Raw genomic sequence first — 19,050 nt, 5'->3', positions numbered from 1 at the left:
AGAGCACAGATATACGGTGTGCAACAGGTATAGGGTGAGAGCACAGCTATAGGGTGAGCACAGCTATAGGGTGAGGGCACAGCTATAGGGTGAGCACAGCTATAGGGTGAGAGCATAGCTATAGAGTGAGAGTACAGCTATAGGGTGAGTGCACAGCTATAGGGTGAGAGCACAGCTGTAGACTGAGTGCACAGCTATAGGGTGAGTGCATAGGTATAGGGTGAGAGCACAGCTATAGGGTGAGTGCACAGCTATAGGGTGAGAGCACAGCTATAGGGTGAGAGCACAGCTCTAGGGTGACTGCATAGGTATAGGGTGAGTGCACAGCTATAGGGTGAGAGCACAGCTATAGGGTGAGTGCATAGGTATAGAGTGAGAGCACAGCTATAGGGTGAGTGCATAGGTATAGGGTGAGAGCACAGATATACGGTGTGCAACAGCTATAGGGTGAGTGCACAGCTATAGAGTGAGTGCACAGCTATAGAGTGAGAGCACAGCTATAGGGTGAGAGCACAGCTATAGAGTGAGAGCACAGCTATAGGGTGAGCACATTATATAGAGTGAGAGCACAGCTATAGGGTGAGCACAGCTATAGGGTGAGTGCACAGCTATAGGGTGAGAGCACAGCTATAGGGTGAGCACATTATATAGAGTGAGAGCACAGCTATAGAGTGAGAGCAGAGCCATAGGGTGACTCCACAGCTATAGGGTATGAGTGCACAGCTATAGAGTGAGAGCACAGCTATAGGATGAGAGCACAGCTATAGGGTGAGAGCACAGCAATAGGGTGAGAGCACAGCCATAGAGTGAGAGCACAGCCATAGGGTGAGTGCACAGCTATAGGGTATCAGTACACAGCTATAGAGTGAGAACACAGCTATAGGATGAGAGCACAGCTATAGGGTGAGTGCACAGCTATAGAGTGAGAGCACAGCTATAGGGTGAGCACATTATATAGAGTGAGAGCACAGCTATAGGGTGAGCACAGCTATAGGGTGAGAGCACAGCTATAGGGTGAGTGCACAGCTATAGGGTGAGAGCACAGCTATAGAGTGAGAGCACAGCTATAGGGTGAGCACAGCAATACGGTGAGCAAAGCTATAGGGTGGAGAGTACAGCTATAGGGTGAGTGCACAGCAATAGGTTGAGTGCACAGCTACAGAGTGACAGTACAGCTATAGGGAGGGAGCACAGCTATAGGGTGACTGCACAGCTATATGGTGAGAGCACAGTATAGAGTGAGAGCACAGCTATAGGGTGAGAGCACAGCTATAGGTAGGGAGTACAGCTCTAGAGTGAGAGCACAGCTATAGGGTGAGAGCACAGCTATAGGTAGGGAGTACAGCTATAGGGTGAGAGCACAGCTGTAGGGCGAACACAGCTATAGGGTTGAGAGCACAGCTATAGAGTGACAGCATAGGTATAGGGTGAGAGCACAGATATACGGTGTGCAACAGCTATAGGGTGAGAGCACAGCTATAGAGTGTGCAAGAGCTATAGGGTGAGTGCACAGCTATAGGGTTAGTGCTCCTACAGGTTGAGAGCACAGCTATAGGGTAAGAACAGCTGTAGACTGAGTGCACAGCTATAGGGTGAGAGCATAGCTATAGGATGAGAGCACAGCTATAGGGTGAGAGCACAGCTATAGGGTTAGTGCTCCTACAGGTTGAGAGCACAGCTATAGGGTAAGAACAGCTGTAGACTGAGTGCACAGCTATAGGGTGAGAGCACAGCTATAGGATGAGAGCACAGCTATAGGGTGAGAGCACAGCTATAGAGTGAGAGCATAGCTATAGAGTGAGAGCACAGCTATAGGGTGAGTGCAGAGCTACAGGGTGAGAGCACAGCTATAGGGTGAGAGCACAGCTATAGAGTGAGAGCATAGCTATAGAGTGAGAGCACAGCTATAGGGTGAGTGCAGAGCTACAGGGTGAGAGCACAGCTATAGGGTGAGAGCACAGCTATAGAGTGAGAGCATAGCTATAGAGTGACATCATAGGTATAGCGTGAGAGCACAGATATACGGTGTGCAACAGGTATAGGGTGAGAGCACAGCTATAGGGTGAGCACAGATATAGGGTGAGGGCACAGCTATAGGGTGAGCACAGCTATAGGGTGAGAGTGTAGCTATAGAGTGAGAGCACAGCTATAGGGTGAGTGCACAGCTATAGGGTGAGTGCACAGCTATAGAGTGAGAGCACAGCTATAGGGTGAGTGCACAGCTATAGGGTGAGTGCATAGGTATAGGGTGAGAGCACAGCTATAGGGTGAGTTCATAGGTATAGGGTGAGAGCACAGATATACGGTGTGCAACAGCCATAGGGTGAGAGCACAGCTATAGGGTGAGAGCACAGCTATAGGGTGAGAGCACAGCTATAGGGTGAGCACATTATATAGAGTGAGAGCACAGCTATAGGGTGAGCACAGCTATAGGGTGAGCACATTATATAGAATGAGAGCACAGCTATAGGGTGAGTGCACAGCTATAGAGTGAGAGCACAGCTATAGGGTGAGCACAGCTATAGGGTGAGCACATTATATAGAATGAGAGCACAGCTATAGAGTGAGAGCAGAGCCATAGGGTGACTCCACATCTATAGGGTATGAGTGCACAGCTATAGAGTGAGAGCACAGCTATAGGATGAGAGCACAGCTATAGGGTGAGTGCATAGGTATAGGGTGAGAGCACAGCTATAGGGTGAGTGCACAGCTATAGGGTGAGTGCACAGCTATAGAGTGAGAGCACAGCTATAGGGTGAGTGCACAGCTATAGGGTGAGTGCACAGCTATAGAGTGAGAGCACAGCTATAGGGTGAGTGCACAGCTATAGGGTGAGTGCATAGGTATATGGTGAGAGCACAGTATAGAGTGAGAGCACAGCTATAGGGTGAGTGCACAGCTATAGGGTGAGTGCACAGCTATAGGGTGAGTGCACCTCCAGGTTGTCTGCATAGTTATAGCGTAAGCACAGCAATAGGGTTGCGAGCACAGCTATAGGGTGAGAGCACAGCTATAGGTAGGGAGTACAGCTCTAGAGTGAGAGCACAGCTATAGGGTGAGAGCACAGCTATAGGTAGGGAGTACAGCTCTAGAGTGAGAGCACAGCTATAGGGTGAGAGCACAGCTATAGGGTGAGAACACAGCTATAGAGTGAGAGCACAGCTATAGGGTGAGAGCACAGCTATAGAGTGAGAGCACAGCTATAGGTAGGGAGCACAGCTGTAGAGTCAGAGCACAGCTATAGGGTGAGAGCACAGCTATAGGTAGGGAGTACAGCTATAGGGTGAGAGCACAGCTATAGGGTGAGAGCACAGCTATAGGGTGAGAACACAGCTATAGGTAGGGAGTACAGCTATAGGGTGAGAGCACAGCTATAGGGTGAGAGCACAGCTATAGGGTGAGAACACAGCTATAGGTAGGGAGTACAGCTATAGGGTGAGAGCACAGCTATAGGGTGAGAGCACAGCTATAGGTAGGGAGTACAGCTATAGGGTGAGAGCACAGCTATAGGGTGAGAGCACAGCTATAGGGTGAGAACACAGCTATAGGTAGGGAGTACAGCTATAGGGTGAGAGCACAGCTGTAGGGCGAACACAGCTATAGGGTTGAGAGCACAGCTATAGAGTGACAGCATAGGTATAGGGTGAGAGCACAGATATCCGGTGTGCAACAGCTATAGGGTGAGAGCACAGCTATAGGGTGAGTGCACAGCTATAGGGTGAGAGCACAGCTATAGAGTGAGTGCACAGCTATAGGGTGAGTGCACAGCTATAGAGTAAGAGCACAGCTATAGGGTGAGTGCACAGCTATAGGGTGAGTGCATAGGTATAGGGTGAGAGCACAGCTATAGGGTGAGTGCACAGCTATAGGGTGAGAGCACAGCTATAGGGTGAGTGCATAGGTATAGGGTGAGAGCACAGCTATAGGGTGAGTGCATAGGTATAGGGTGAGAGCACAGATATACGGTGTGCAACAGCTATAGGGTGAGTGCACAGCTATAGAGTGAGAGCACAGCTATAGGGTGAGTGCACAGCTATAGGGTGAGTGCACAGCTATAGAGTGAGAGCACAGCTATAGGGTGAGTGCACAGCTATAGGGTGAGTGCATAGGTATAGGGTGAGAGCACAGCTATAGGGTGAGTTCATAGGTATAGGGTGAGAGCACAGATATACGGTGTGCAACAGCCATAGGGTGAGAGCACAGCTATAGGGTGAGAGCACAGCTATAGGGTGAGAGCACAGCTATAGGGTGAGCACATTATATAGAGTGAGAGCACAGCTATAGGGTGAGCACAGCTATAGGGTGAGCACATTATATAGAATGAGAGCACAGCTATAGGGTGAGTGCACAGCTATAGAGTGAGAGCACAGCTATAGGGTGAGCACAGCTATAGGGTGAGCACATTATATAGAATGAGAGCACAGCTATAGAGTGAGAGCAGAGCCATAGGGTGACTCCACATCTATAGGGTATGAGTGCACAGCTATAGAGTGAGAGCACAGCTATAGGATGAGAGCACAGCTATAGGGTGAGTGCATAGGTATAGGGTGAGAGCACAGCTATAGGGTGAGTGCACAGCTATAGGGTGAGTGCACAGCTATAGAGTGAGAGCACAGCTATAGGGTGAGTGCACAGCTATAGGGTGAGTGCACAGCTATAGAGTGAGAGCACAGCTATAGGGTGAGTGCACAGCTATAGGGTGAGTGCATAGGTATAGGGTGAGAGCACAGCTATAGGGTGAGTTCATAGGTATAGGGTGAGAGCACAGATATACGGTGTGCAACAGCCATAGGGTGAGAGCACAGCTATAGGGTGAGTACACAGCTATAGGGTGAGCGCACAGCTATAGAGTGAGAGCACAGCTACAGGGTGAGCACATTATATAGAGTGAGAGCACAGCTATAGGGTGAGCACAGCTATAGGGTGAGAGCACAGCTATAGGGTGAGAGCACAGCTATAGAGTGAGAGCACAGCTATAGGGTGAGAGCACAGCTATAGGGTATGTGTGCACAGCTATAGAGTGAGAGAACAGCTATACGGTGAGCACAGCAATAGGGTGAGCAAAGTTATAGGGTGGAGAGTACAGCTATAGGGTGAGTGCACAGCAATAGGTTGAGTGCACAGCTACAGAGTGACAGTACAGCTATAGGGAGGGAGCACAGCTATAGGGTGACTGCACAGCTATATGGTGAGAGCACAGTATAGAGTGAGAGCACAGCTATAGGGTGAGTGCACAGCTATAGGGTGAGTGCACCTCCAGGTTGTCTGCATAGTTATAGCGTAAGCACAGCAATAGGGTTGCAAGCACAGCTATAGGGTGAGAGCACAGCTATAGGTAGGGAGCACAGCTGTAGAGTGAGAGCACAGCTATAGGGTGAGAGCACAGCTATAGGTAGGGAGCACAGCTGTAGAGTCAGAGCACAGCTATAGGGTGAGAGCACAGCTATAGGTAGGGAGCACAGCTGTAGAGTGAGAGCACAGCTATAGGGTGAGAGCACAGCTATAGGTAGGGAGTACAGCTATAGGGTGAGAGCACAGCTATAGGGTGAGCACATTATATAGAATGAGAGCACAGCTATAGAGTGAGAGCAGAGCCATAGGGTGACTCCACATCTATAGGGTATGAGTGCACAGCTATAGAGTGAGAGCACAGCTATAGGATGAGAGCACAGCTATAGGGTGAGTGCATAGGTATAGGGTGAGAGCACAGCTATAGGGTGAGTGCACAGCTATAGGGTGAGTGCACAGCTATAGAGTGAGAGCACAGCTATAGGGTGAGTGCACAGCTATAGGGTGAGTGCACAGCTATAGAGTGAGAGCACAGCTATAGGGTGAGTGCACAGCTATAGGGTGAGTGCATAGGTATAGGGTGAGAGCACAGCTATAGGGTGAGTTCATAGGTATAGGGTGAGAGCACAGATATACGGTGTGCAACAGCCATAGGGTGAGAGCACAGCTATAGGGTGAGTGCACAGCTATAGGGTGAGCGCACAGCTATAGAGTGAGAGCACAGCTATAGGGTGAGCACATTATATAGAGTGAGAGCACAGCTATAGGGTGAGCACAGCTATAGGGTGAGAGCACAGCTATAGGGTGAGAGCACAGCTATAGAGTGAGAGCACAGCTATAGGGTGAGAGCACAGCTATAGGGTATGTGTGCACAGCTATAGAGTGAGAGAACAGCTATACGGTGAGCACAGCAATAGGGTGAGCAAAGCTATAGGGTGGAGAGTACAGCTATAGGGTGAGTGCACAGCAATAGGTTGAGTGCACAGCTACAGAGTGACAGTACAGCTATAGGGAGGGAGCACAGCTATAGGGTGACTGCACAGCTATATGGTGAGAGCACAGTATAGAGTGAGAGCACAGCAATAGGGTTGCGAGCACAGCTATAGGGTGAGAGCACAGCTATAGGTAGGGAGTACAGCTGTAGAGTGAGAGCACAGCTATAGGGTGAGAGCACAGCTATAGGTAGGGAGTACAGCTCTAGAGTGAGAGCACAGCTATAGGGTGAGAGCACAGCTATAGGGTGAGAACACAGCTATAGAGTGAGAGCACAGCTATAGGGTGAGAGCACAGCTATAGAGTGAGAGCACAGCTATAGGTAGGGAGTACAGCTATAGGGTGAGAGCACAGCTATAGGGTGAGAGCACAGCTATAGGGTGAGAACACAGCTATAGGTAGGGAGTACAGCTATAGGGTGAGAGCACAGCTGTAGGGCGAACACAGCTATAGGGTTGAGAGCACAGCTATAGAGTGACAGCATAGGTATAGGGTGAGAGCACAGATATCCGGTGTGCAACAGCTATAGGGTGAGAGCACAGCTATAGGGTGAGTGCACAGCTATAGGGTGAGAGCACAGCTATAGAGTGAGTGCACAGCTATAGGGTGAGTGCACAGCTATAGAGTAAGAGCACAGCTATAGGGTGAGTGCACAGCTATAGGGTGAGTGCATAGGTATAGGGTGAGAGCACAGCTATAGGGTGAGTGCACAGCTATAGGGTGAGAGCACAGCTATAGGGTGAGTGCATAGGTATAGGGTGAGAGCACAGCTATAGGGTGAGTGCATAGGTATAGGGTGAGAGCACAGATATACGGTGTGCAACAGCTATAGGGTGAGTGCACAGCTATAGAGTGAGAGCACAGCTATAGGGTGAGTGCACAGCTATAGGGTGAGTGCACAGCTATAGAGTGAGAGCACAGCTATAGGGTGAGTGCACAGCTATAGGGTGAGTGCATAGGTATAGGGTGAGAGCACAGCTATAGGGTGAGTTCATAGGTATAGGGTGAGAGCACAGATATACGGTGTGCAACAGCCATAGGGTGAGAGCACAGCTATAGGGTGAGTGCACAGCTATAGGGTGAGCGCACAGCTATAGAGTGAGAGCACAGCTATAGGGTGAGCACATTATATAGAGTGAGAGCACAGCTATAAGGTGAGCACAGCTATAGGGTGAGAGCACAGCTATAGGGTGAGAGCACAGCTATAGAGTGAGAGCACAGCTATAGGGTGAGAGCACAGCTATAGGGTATGTGTGCACAGCTATAGAGTGAGAGAACAGCTATACGGTGAGCACAGCAATAGGGTGAGCAAAGCTATAGGGTGGAGAGTACAGCTATAGGGTGAGTGCACAGCAATAGGTTGAGTGCACAGCTACAGAGTGACAGTACAGCTATAGGGAGGGAGCACAGCTATAGGGTGACTGCACAGCTATATGGTGAGAGCACAGTATAGAGTGAGAGCACAGCTATAGGGTGAGTGCACAGCTATAGGGTGAGTGCACCTCCAGGTTGTCTGCATAGTTATAGCGTAAGCACAGCAATAGGGTTGCAAGCACAGCTATAGGGTGAGAGCACAGCTATAGAGTGAGAGCACAGCTATAGGGTGAGAGCACAGCTATAGGGTGAGAGCACAGCTATAGGTAGGGAGCACAGCTGTAGAGTGAGAGCACAGCTATAGGGTGAGAGCACAGCTATAGGGTGAGAGCACAGCTATAGGTAGGGAGTACAGCTATAGGGTGAGAGCACAGCTATAGGGTGAGAGCACAGCTATAGGTAGGGAGTACAGCTATAGGGTGAGAGCACAGCTGTAGGGCGAACACAGCTATAGGGTTGAGAGCACAGCTATAGAGTGACAGCATAGGTATAGGGTGAGAGCACAGATATCCGGTGTGCAACAGCTATAGGGTGAGAGCACAGCTATAGGGTGAGTGCACAGCTATAGGGTGAGAGCACAGCTATAGGGTGAGAGCACAGCTATAGAGTGAGTGCACAGCTATAGGGTGAGTGCACAGCTATAGAGTAAGAGCACAGCTATAGGGTGAGTGCACAGCTATAGGGTGAGTGCACAGCTATAGGGTGAGAGCACAGCTATAGAGTGAGTGCACAGCTATAGGGTGAGTGCACAGCTATAGAGTAAGAGCACAGCTATAGGGTGAGTGCACAGCTATAGGGTGAGTGCATAGGTATAGGGTGAGAGCACAGCTATAGGGTGAGTGCACAGCTATAGGGTGAGAGCACAGCTATAGGGTGAGTGCATAGGTATAGGGTGAGAGCACAGCTATAGGGTGAGTGCATAGGTATAGGGTGAGAGCACAGCTATAGGGTGAGAGCACAGCTATAGGGTGAGTGCACAGCTATAGAGTGAGAGCACAGCTATAGGGTGAGAGCACAGCTATAGGGTGAGTGCACAGCTATAGAGTGAGAGCACAGCTATAGGGTGAGCACATTATATAGAGTGAGAGCACAGCTATAGGGTGAGCACAGCTATAGGGTGAGTGCACAGCTATAGGGTGAGAGCACAGCTATAGGGTGAGTGCACAGCTATATGGTGAGCACATTATATAGAATTAGAGCACAGCTATAGAGTGAGCGCAGAGCCATAGGGTGACTCCACAGCTATAAGGTATGAGTGCACAGCTATAGAGTGAGAGCACAGCTATAGGATGAGAGCACAGCTATAGGGTGAGAGCACAGCCATAGGGTGAGTGCACAGCTATAGGGTATGAGTGCACAGCTATAGAGTGAGAGCACAGCTATAGGATGAGAGCACAGCTATAGGGTGAGTGCACAGCTATAGAGTGAGAGCACAGCTATAGGGTGAGCACAGCTATAGGGTGAGAGCACAGCTATAGGGTGAGAGCACAGCTATAGAGTGAGAGCACAGCTATAGGGTGAGAGCACAGCTATAGAGTGAGAGAACAGCTATAGGGTGAGCACAGCAATAGGGTGAGCAAAGCTATAGGGTGGAGAGTACAGCTATAGGGTGAGTGCACAGCAATAGGTTGAGTGCACAGCTACAGAGTGACAGTACAGCTATAGGGAGGGAGCACAGCTATAGGGTGACTGCACAGCTATATGGTGAGAGCACAGTATAGAGTGAGAGCACAGCTATAGGGTGAGTGCACAGCTATAGGGTGAGTGCACAGCTATAGGGTGAGGGCACAGCTATAGGGTGAGTGCATAGGTATAGGGTGTGATCACAGATATCCGGTGTACAACAGCTATAAGGTGAGAGCACAGCTATAGAGTGTGCAAGAGCTATAGGGTGAGTGCACAGCTATAGGGTGAGCACACCTACAGGTTGAGAGCACAGCTATGGGGTAAGAACAGTTATAGACTGAGTGCACAGCTATAGGGTGAGAGCACAGCTATAGGGTGAGTGCACAGATATAGAGTGAGAGCACAGCTATAGGGTGAGAGCACAGCTATAGGGTGAGTGCACAGCTATAGGGTGAGTGCACCTCCAGGTAGTCTGCATAGTTATAGCGTAAGCACAGCAATAGGGTTGCAAGCACAGCTATAGGGTGAGAGCACAGCTATAGGTAGGGAGTACAGCTCTAGAGTGAGAGCACAGCTATAGGGTGAGAGCACAGCTATAGGGTGAGAACACAGCTATAGGTAGGGAGTACAGCTATAGGGTGAGAGCACAGCTGTAGGGCGAACACAGCTATAGGGTTGAGAGCACAGCTATAGAGTGACAGCATAGGTATAGGGTGAGAGCACAGATATACGGTGTGCAACAGCTATAGGGTGAGAGCACAGCTGTATAGTGTGCAAGAGCTATAGGGTGAGTGCACAGCTATAGGGTGAGCACACCTACAGGTTGAGAGCACAGCTATAGGGTAATAACAGCTATAGACTGAGTGCACAGATATAGGGTGAGAGCATAGCTATATGGTGAGAGCACATTATATAGAGTGAGAGCACAGCTATAGGATGAGCGCACAGCTATAGGGTATGAGTGCACAGCTATAGGGTGAGAGCACAGCTATAGGGTGAGTGCACAGCTATAGGGTATGAGTGCACAGCTATAGGGTGAGAGCACAGCTATAGGGTGAGCACAACTACAGGTTGACATCATAGTTATAGCGTAAGCACAGCAATAGGGTTGGGAGCACAGCTCTAGGTTGAGACCACAGCTATAGGTTGGGAGCACAGCTATATGGTGAGAGCACAGCTATAGAGTGAGAGCACAGCTATAGGGTGATAGCACAGCTATAGAGTGAGTGCACAGCTATAGGGTGAGAGCACAGCTATAGAGTGAGAGCTCATCTATAGGGTGAGTGCACAGCTATAGGGTGATAGCACAGCTATAGAGTGAGAGCTGAGCTATAGGGTGAGAGCACAGCTATAGGGTGATAGCACAGCTATAGAGTGAGTGCACAGCTATAGGGTGAGAGCACAGCTATAGGGTGATAGCACAGCTATAGAGTGAGTGCACAGCTATAGGGTGAGAGCACAGCTATAGGGTGAGCACAACTACAGGTTGACATCATAGTTATAGCGTAAGCACAGCAATAGGGTTGGGAGCACAGCTCTAGGTTGAGACCACAGCTATAGGTTGGGAGCACAGCTATATGGTGAGAGCACAGCTATAGAGTGAGAGCACAGCTATAGGGTGAGAGCACAGCTATAGGGTATGTGTGCACAGCTATAGGGTCAGAGCACAGCTCTAGAGTGAGTGCACAGCTATAGGGTGAGAGCACAGCTATAGAGTGAGAGCACAGCTATAGGGTGAGAGCACACCTATAGAGTGAGTGCACAGCTACAGGGTGAGTGCACAGCTATTGGGTGAGCACAACTACAGGTTGACATCATAGTTATAGCGTAAGCACAGCAATAGGGTTGGGAGCACAGCTCTAGGTTGAGTGCAAAGGTATAGGTTGGGAGCACAGCTATAGGGTGAGAGCACAGCTATAGGGTGAGAGCATAGCTATAGGGTGAGCAAAGCTTTAGGGTGGAGAGTACAGCTATAGGGTGAGTGCACAGCTATAGAGTGACAGTACAGCTATAGGGTGGGAGCACAGCTATAGGGTGACTGCACAGCTATATGGTGAGAGCACAGCTATAGAGTGAGAGCACAGCTATAGGGTGGGAGAATAGCTAGAGTGTGATTGCACAACTATAAGGTGAGTACAGCTATAGAGTGAGCACAGCTATAGAGTGAGCACACAGCTATAGGGTGAAGCACAGCTATGTGGTGATCACAGCTATAGGGTAAGTGCACAGCTATAGGGTGAGCAGAGCTATAGAGTGAGCACACAGCTATAGGGTGAGCACAGCTATAGGGTGAGTGCACTGCTATAGGGGCTGAGAGCTCAGCTCTGGGGTGATGGAGCTCAGGGGTGTGTGTAGCGGGCAGGGGATGCGTGAGAAGGGAGGGACACCCCCAGCCTCCTGCCCCGCCCGCCGGGCCTGGCCTCGCACTCCTTCCGGCTGCCTGCTCGGGGCTGTTAACTCCTGAGCCTACCGACGGCAGCGTGAGCGCTCGGAGCTCAAGCGTGGCTCAGGGAGCCGCCTCCCCGCCGGCCCCGTCCGCCGCCAGCTCCGCCCGCCGCCGGTGCGCTCCGCAGGCCCCGCTGCTTGCCCCCCCCCGGCGGCCCCTATCGATTTGTATTTAGGCGAAGAGTTAAATATTTATTCTCACTTTGTTAAGCTGGGGAGCTCTGAGCCCGCAGAAACGCCGCGCCGCGAGAAGCGATCCAGCCGGCCTCCGCGGCCGCGGCACAGCGCCTCCGCGCCCCCGCCTGGGGGCACACCGGCACGGTGCCCCCGCCTGGGGGCACAGCGCCTCCGCGCCCCCGCCTGGGGGCACACCGGCACGGTGCCCCCGCCTGGTGTCACAGCGGCAGCGCTGCTCCCGCCTGGGGGCACACCGGCACGGTGCCCCCGCCTGGTGTCACAGCGCCTCCGCGCCCCCGCCTGGGGGCACACCGGCACGGTGCCCCCGCCTGGGTGTCACAGCGGCAGGGTGCCCCCGCCTGGGGGCACACCGGCAGGGTGCCCCCGCCTGGGTGTCACAGCGGCAGCGCTGCCCCCGCCTGGGGGCACACCGGCACGGTGCCCCCGCCTGGGTGTCACAGCGGCAGTACTGCTCCCGCCTGGGGGCACACCGGCACGGTGCCCCCGCCTGGTGTCACAGCGCCTCCGCGCCCCCGCCTGGGGGCACACCGGCACGGTGCCCCCGCCTGGTGTCACAGCGGCAGTACTGCTCCCGCCTGGGGGCACACCGGCACGGTGCCCCCGCCTGGTGTCACAGCGGCAGCGCTGCTCCCGCCTGGGGGCACACCGGCAGGGTGCCCCCGCCTGGTGTCACAGCGCCTCCGCGCCCCCGCCTGGGGGCACACCGGCACGGTGCCCCCGCCTGGTGTCACAGCGGCAGCGCTGCCCCCGCCTGGGGGCACACCGGCACGGTGCCCCCGCCTGGGTGTCACAGCGGCAGCGCTGCCCCCGCCTGGGTGTCACAGCGGCAGCGCTGCCCCCGCCTGGGTGTCACAGCGGCACGGTGCCCCCAGCTGGGTGTCACACCGGCACGGTGCCCCCAGCTGGGTGTCACACCAGCAGCGCTGCTCCTGGCTGGGTGTCACACCAGCACGGTGCCCCCAGCTGGGTGTCACACCGGCACGGTGCCCCCAGCTGGGTGTCACACCGGCAGCGCTGCTCCTGGCTGGGTGTCACACCGGCACGGTGCCCCCGGCTGGGTGTCACAGCGGCATGGTGCCCCCAGCTGGGTGTCACACCAGCAGCGCTGCTCCTGGCTGGGTGTCACACCAGCACGGTGCCCCCAGCTGGGTGTCACACCGGCATGGTGCCCCCAGCTGGGTGTCACACCGGCAGTGCTGCCCCCGGCTGGGTGTCACACCGGCACGGTGCCCCCAGCTGGGTGTCACAGAGGCAGCGCTGCTCCTGGCTGGGTGTCACACCGGCATGGTGCCCCCGGCTGGGTGTCACAGCGGCAGCGCTGCCCCCGCCTGGTGTCACAGTGGCACAGTGCCCCCGGCTGGGTGTCACACCGGCATGGTGCCCCCGGCTGGGTGTCACACCGGCAGCGCTGCTCCTGGCTGGGTGTCACACCAGCACGGTGCCCCCAGCTGGGTGTCACAGAGGCAGCGCTGCTCCTGGCTGGGTGTCACACCGGCACGGTGCCCCCGGCTGGGTGTCACAGCGGCAGCGCTGCTCCCGGCTGGGTGTCACACCGGCAGCGCTGCTCCTGGCTGGGTGTCACACCGGCACGGTGCCCCCAGCTGGGTGTCACACCGGCACGGTGCCCCCAGCTGGGTGTCACAGCGGCAGCGCTGCTCCTGGCTGGGTGTCACACCGGCATGGTGCCCCCGGCTGGGTGTCACAGAGGCACGGTGCCCCCAGCTGGGTATCACACCAGCACGGTGCTCCCAGCTGGGTGTCACACCGGCACGGTGCCCCCGGCTGGGTGTCACAGCGGCAGCGCTGCTCCCGGCTGGGTGTCACAGTGGCACGGTGCCCCCAGCTGGGTGTCACACCGGCATGGTGCCCCCAGCTGGGTATCACACCAGCAGCGCTGCTCCTGGCTGGGTGTCACACCGGCACGGTGCCCCCAGCTGGGTATCACACCAGCAGCGCTGCTCCTGGCTGGGTGTCACACCAGCACGGTGCCCCCAGCTGGGTATCACACCAGCAGCGCTGCTCCTGGCTGGGTGTCACAGCGGCACAGTGCCCCCGGCTGGGTATCACACCAGCACGGTGCCCCCAGCTGGGTATCACACCAGCAGCGCTGCTCCTGGCTGGGTGTCACAGCGGCACAGTGCCCCCAGCTGGGTGTCACACCGGCACGGTGCCCCCGGCTGGGTGTCACACCGGCACGGTGCCCCCAGCTGGGTATCACACCAGCAGCGCTGCTCCTGGCTGGGTGTCACACCAGCAGCGCTGCTCCTGGCTGGGTGTCACACCGGCACGGTGCCCCTAGCTGGGTATCACACCAGCACGGTGCCCCCAGCTGGGTATCACACCAGCAGCGCTGCTCCTGGCTGGGTGTCACAGCGGCACGGTGCCCCTAGCTGGGTATCACACCAGCACGGTGCCCCCAGCTGGGTATCACACCAGCAGCGCTGCTCCTGGCTGGGTGTAACACCGGCAGGGTACCCCCGGCTGGGTATCACACTGGCACTGTGCCCCCGCCTGGGTGTCACACCGGCAGGGTACCCCCGGCTGCATGTCACACTGGCACGGTGCCCCCAGCTGGGTGTCACACTGGCAGCCCTGCCCCCAGCTGCTGCCCCCAGGCTCCCCCAACCCCAGCCTCACTCACCCCTGGCAGCGTCTTCTGCTCGTGGAGGGCGCTCTGTGCCTTCAGGGCTGAGTCACGGGCGCAGTAGGTGAGGAAGGCACAGCCTGCGGAGACAAGGGAGAGGGCATCAGTGGCCAGCCTGGCCCCACTGCAAAGCCCTGGGCACCTGGGGTCTGAGAGGTGTCTCAGCACCCTAACACCCAGCACCCTGGCACTGTGGCACCTGGAACCCTGTTACCTTGGTAACCCAGGGAGGTGGTGGAGTCACCATCCCAGGAGGTGTTCAAGAGGGGATTGGATGTGGCACTTGGTGCCATGGCCTGGTCATGAGGTCTGTGGTGACAGGTTGGACTCGATGATCCTCGAGGTCTCTTCCAACCTTGGTGATACTGTGAGACTGTGATACTGGTACTCAATGCTCTGGCATCCAGCACCTCAGCACCCTGGCACACTGGCGCTTGGGCACTCAATATCTGTGCAGCCAGGACCCAAGCATGCTGGCACTGTGGCATCTGACATGCTGGTGCTTGGGCACTCAATATCTGTGCAGCCAGGACCCAAGCATGCTGGCACTGTGGCATCTGACATGCTGGTGCTTGGGCACTCAATATCTGTGCAGCCAGGACCCAAGCACCCTGGCACTGTTGTACCCAGCACCTTGATGTCCTTGTATCCTGGCACCCTGGGCCCTGTTATTCAGCACACTGACACCATGGCAACCTGGCACATAGTGCACCAACACCCTGGTACCCTGGTGCCCTGGCATCCAGCACCTGATGACCCTGGCATCATGGGATCCAGCACCTCAGCACCCTGGTACTCTGGCATCCTGGGCCCTATTATCCAGTATACTAGCACCATGGCACCCTGGCACTATGACATCTGGCACCCTGCCACCATGGCATCTGGCACACTGGTGCTTGGGCACTCAATATCTGTGCAGCCATCATAGCAGCCAGGACCCAAGCACCCTGGCACTGTGGCATCCAGTACCCCAGCACCTTGACATCCTGGTATCCTGGCACCCTGGGCCCTGTTATTCAGCACACTGGCACCATGGCAACCTGACATACATCATGCCTGCAACCTGGTATCCTTATGCCCTGGCATCCAGCACCTCAGCACCCTGGCATCCTGGCACCCTGGACTCTATCATCCAGTACGCTGGCACCATAGCACCCTGGCACCCAGAACCCTGGCACTGTGACATCTGGCACCATGGCATCCAGCACCCTAGCACCTTAGTACCCTGGCACTCAACACTCTGTCATCCAGCACCCTGGCACTGTGGCATCTGGCACACTGGTGTTTGGGCACTCAATACCTGTGCAACCACCACCCTGGCATCCTGGTGTCCTGGCAACCTGGCCCACAACATCCAGCTCCTCAGCACCCTGGCATTCCCATATCCTGGCACTCTGGACCCTGTTATCCAGTACAATGGCACCATGGCAACCTGGCACACAGCGTGCCAGCACCCTGATTTCTTGGTGCCCTGACACTCTCATTCTGGTATCCTGGCCCCTGAACCCTATTATCCAGCACACCAGCACCATATCACCCTGGCACACAGCACCCCAGCACTCCAGTGCCCCTGGCAGTGAACGCTCTTGCATGCCACACCATGGCACACTGGCATCCAGCACCCAAGGACAGTAACACCGTGGCATCCAGCACCTCAGCATGGTGGTGTCCTGGCAACCTGGTCCCTGATAATCAGCACCCTGGCACACAACATTTCAGCATCCTGATGCCCTTGCACCTAGCACCCTGCAAACTGGCATCCAGCACCCTGATACTCAGCAGAGTAGCACTATGGCACCCTGGCATCCAGCATTCTGGCACTCTGATATCCAGCACTCCAGCACCCTGGCGTTTGGCAGTCTGGCACTGTGGCATCCAGCAGTCCAGCACCCTAGCATCCAGCATTGTGGCATTCTGACATCCAGCACTTCATCACCCTAGCACCTTGGCACTTGGCAACCTGGCACTGTGGCATCCATCAGTCCAGCACCCTGACTTCCAGCACGCCGCTAGTCTGGCACCCTAACATCCACTACCCTGGCTCCCTGACACGCAGCGTACTAGCAGCATCCTGGCATCCTGGTATCCTAGCAACCTGACATCCAGGATATCAGCACGCTATGATCCTGCACACCAGCACCCTGGCACCCAAGGTGAGCACCGCTGCAGGCAGCACCCAGAGCTCAGCCCCAAACCCAGGATGAGCGATCCGGCTGCGGAAGGGCGGCGGGACGCGAGAAGGAGCAGGCAGCACCCCGGCAGCGGCGCTCCGGCCCCAGGCCGCCGGGAGAGGCGCAGCCGAAGCCCGGTGGGAAGCAGCTCTCCGGGCGTCGAGGCCGCCCGTCCCGCGGCTCGCTCGCCGCCATGCTTCTTATCCTCCTCGGGGTGAGCCCGGCGAGGCCAAGCGCTCCAGCTCCTCCGGCATCGCGCTGCTTCGGGAAGAAGGAATCCGCCTGGGGTGAGGTTTTCCCACGCTGACTCACGCTGCCGAGCCGCTGGCTCGCCCCGAGCTGCTGACGACGAGCGAGCCTCGGGAGCCCGGGGTTCGGTTCTCTGCCGTCCCCGCGGGAGCATCCTGGGTTCCCCATTGCCGCTGCCGCCAGGCTGCTCCCTCCCCGAGGGCTCTCCCCCTCCCCTCCCCCCCTTACAATTTGCTAGGGTCACATCCAAAAGTGATATTAAAACAGCAGCAAAACAGTTTCCCTTCAACAAAGTAAATATTTAATGAATAAAATTGACATTGATGCATTTTTAATATTGGCACAATTAAATCCGCCAGCTGATTAAGTATTAATAACTCTTAATAAGTACAATCAGTGTGCCTGGGAGGAGAGGGAGCGTGGCAGCTGGGGGTGGTGGTAGGGGACACACACCCCCCCCACCCCCACCCCAAGGGTGCGGCCCCTCGGCCGCTTTGGGGCGCTGGGGACATCTGCCCTCACGGGGAGCAAGGAGAGATCCCCCCCTGGTTAACCATTATCCCGCGGGGAGCGGAGAGCAGAGGCCAGCGCTGGAGCTCGCCTCAGTCCCGGTGCCATTTCCAGTGTTTACCAAGCTGGAATCCTGTTGGCTTCCTCCTCCCTGCTCTTCCTTTCTTATTTTTCCCCCCTCTTCTCCTGCAGGCAACAAGGTGGCCGGCGCCTGGGTGCTGTGGAGAAGTTCGGGAGGGCCGGGGAGGCAGCGGTGCCGCTCCGGAGGCCGGCGGGGAGGGTGGATGCCATTCAAATCACAGGAGCGGCCGCAAGCAAATCCCCAGCTCTGGGCCGCAGCAGTTGAAGCCTTGCGCCGGAGGAAGAGCCCGAGGGGGGGCTGCGAGTTGCCAGTCCCCTTGTTTGGGCACTGAAACGGCTTTGGAGGTGTTCTGGCGGCTGAGAAGGATGGAGTCCAGGTGAAAACTCCATGGCCAAAGGGCACCGAGGCAGTGGGAGCTGTCAGCTGCGCATTTCGGCTCCCTGGCCGAAGCGGGCATCGCCCGTGGCACAGGGGCTCGGTGACAGTGTCTGGAGGATCCTGTCCAGGTGACACCTGGGGTGCCCTGCCCCTGCTCCAGCCCCGTGGATCCCAGCTCACAGATGTGGGGCCAACGAAGACCTCGGCGGTGCATGCGTGAGCCCCTCGCTGTGACAGGGCTCAAGGTGACAGATGCTCTACACCCCATGCCAGGGTGGCAGCCAGGCCAGCAGTGACCCTGGGGGGTTCTGCCAAGTCACAGAGGCTTGGGACATGGTGAAGGCAAGGAGTGAGCAGATGGGTGCCCCATCCATGGGGGGTGTCCGTATCCAAGATGGGTGCCTCCATTCCAGGGCTGAAATTCATGCAGGTACTCCAATGCCAGGCAGGTGCCCCCCACCCAGTGGGTGTTCTAAGCACCACTGGGATGTTCCCAGGCCTGGGGTGCTTTGACCCCAAGGCAGATGGCAGCTCCCAACCCCAGGCAGGCATCTGAATCCCAAGCAGGTGATCCCACTTCAGGCAGGTGTCCCCATCCTAGGGATACTTCCACCTTAGGTGCTTTAGGGGTACCCCAGTCTTAAGGGGGCACACATCAGGATGCCCCTACTGTGATGCCCCATACCAGAGTGACCACACAAGGCTGACCAATACCAAAGCGTCTCCACCTCAGGGGTACCTTCACGTCAGAGACGCTCCGTATTGAGGTGCCTCATAATAGGGTACCTCCAGCTTAGAGGTACCCCATACCAGGGTGCCCAGCCTCAGGCATACCTCCACCTCAGGGCTCTCCACCTCACTGGTACCTTCACATCAGGGGCGTCCCCACTTCACAGGTATCTCAACCCAGAGATGCTCCACACTTGGGTGCCCCAACCGAGAAGCTCCTCACCTCAGGGTGTCCTACTTGAGGGGGTACCTCCATCTCAGGGTTGCCCCTACCTCAGAGATGCCCGGGCCCAGAGAGCCTCCCCACCATGGGTACCTCCAGATCAGGGACGTCGCACCTCAGGCTGTTCCACCTCACTGTG

General features: G+C 55.7%; 1 protein-coding gene across 3 annotated transcripts in view; it reads right to left on the bottom strand.

The window, feature by feature from the left end:
• The window catches only part of CELF6 (CUGBP Elav-like family member 6), a 55,316-nt gene that overhangs the window by 35,617 nt on the left and 649 nt on the right, over window positions 1–19,050 (bottom strand). For all 3 annotated transcript variants that reach the window (XM_054168729.1, XM_054168727.1, XM_054168728.1), the window contains exon 2: window positions 14,567–14,649. In XM_054168729.1, coding sequence (XP_054024704.1) covers window positions 14,567–14,649 — 83 coding nt within the window. The remainder of the gene's footprint in view (window positions 1–14,566; window positions 14,650–19,050) is intronic.

The sequence above is a fragment of the Dryobates pubescens genome, chromosome 17, assembly GCF_014839835.1.
Source record: "Dryobates pubescens isolate bDryPub1 chromosome 17, bDryPub1.pri, whole genome shotgun sequence".
Lineage (NCBI taxonomy): Eukaryota > Metazoa > Chordata > Aves > Piciformes > Picidae > Dryobates > Dryobates pubescens.
Note: the sequence above shows the minus strand (reverse complement) of the source record. Positions and strands in the feature narration are given on the sequence as shown.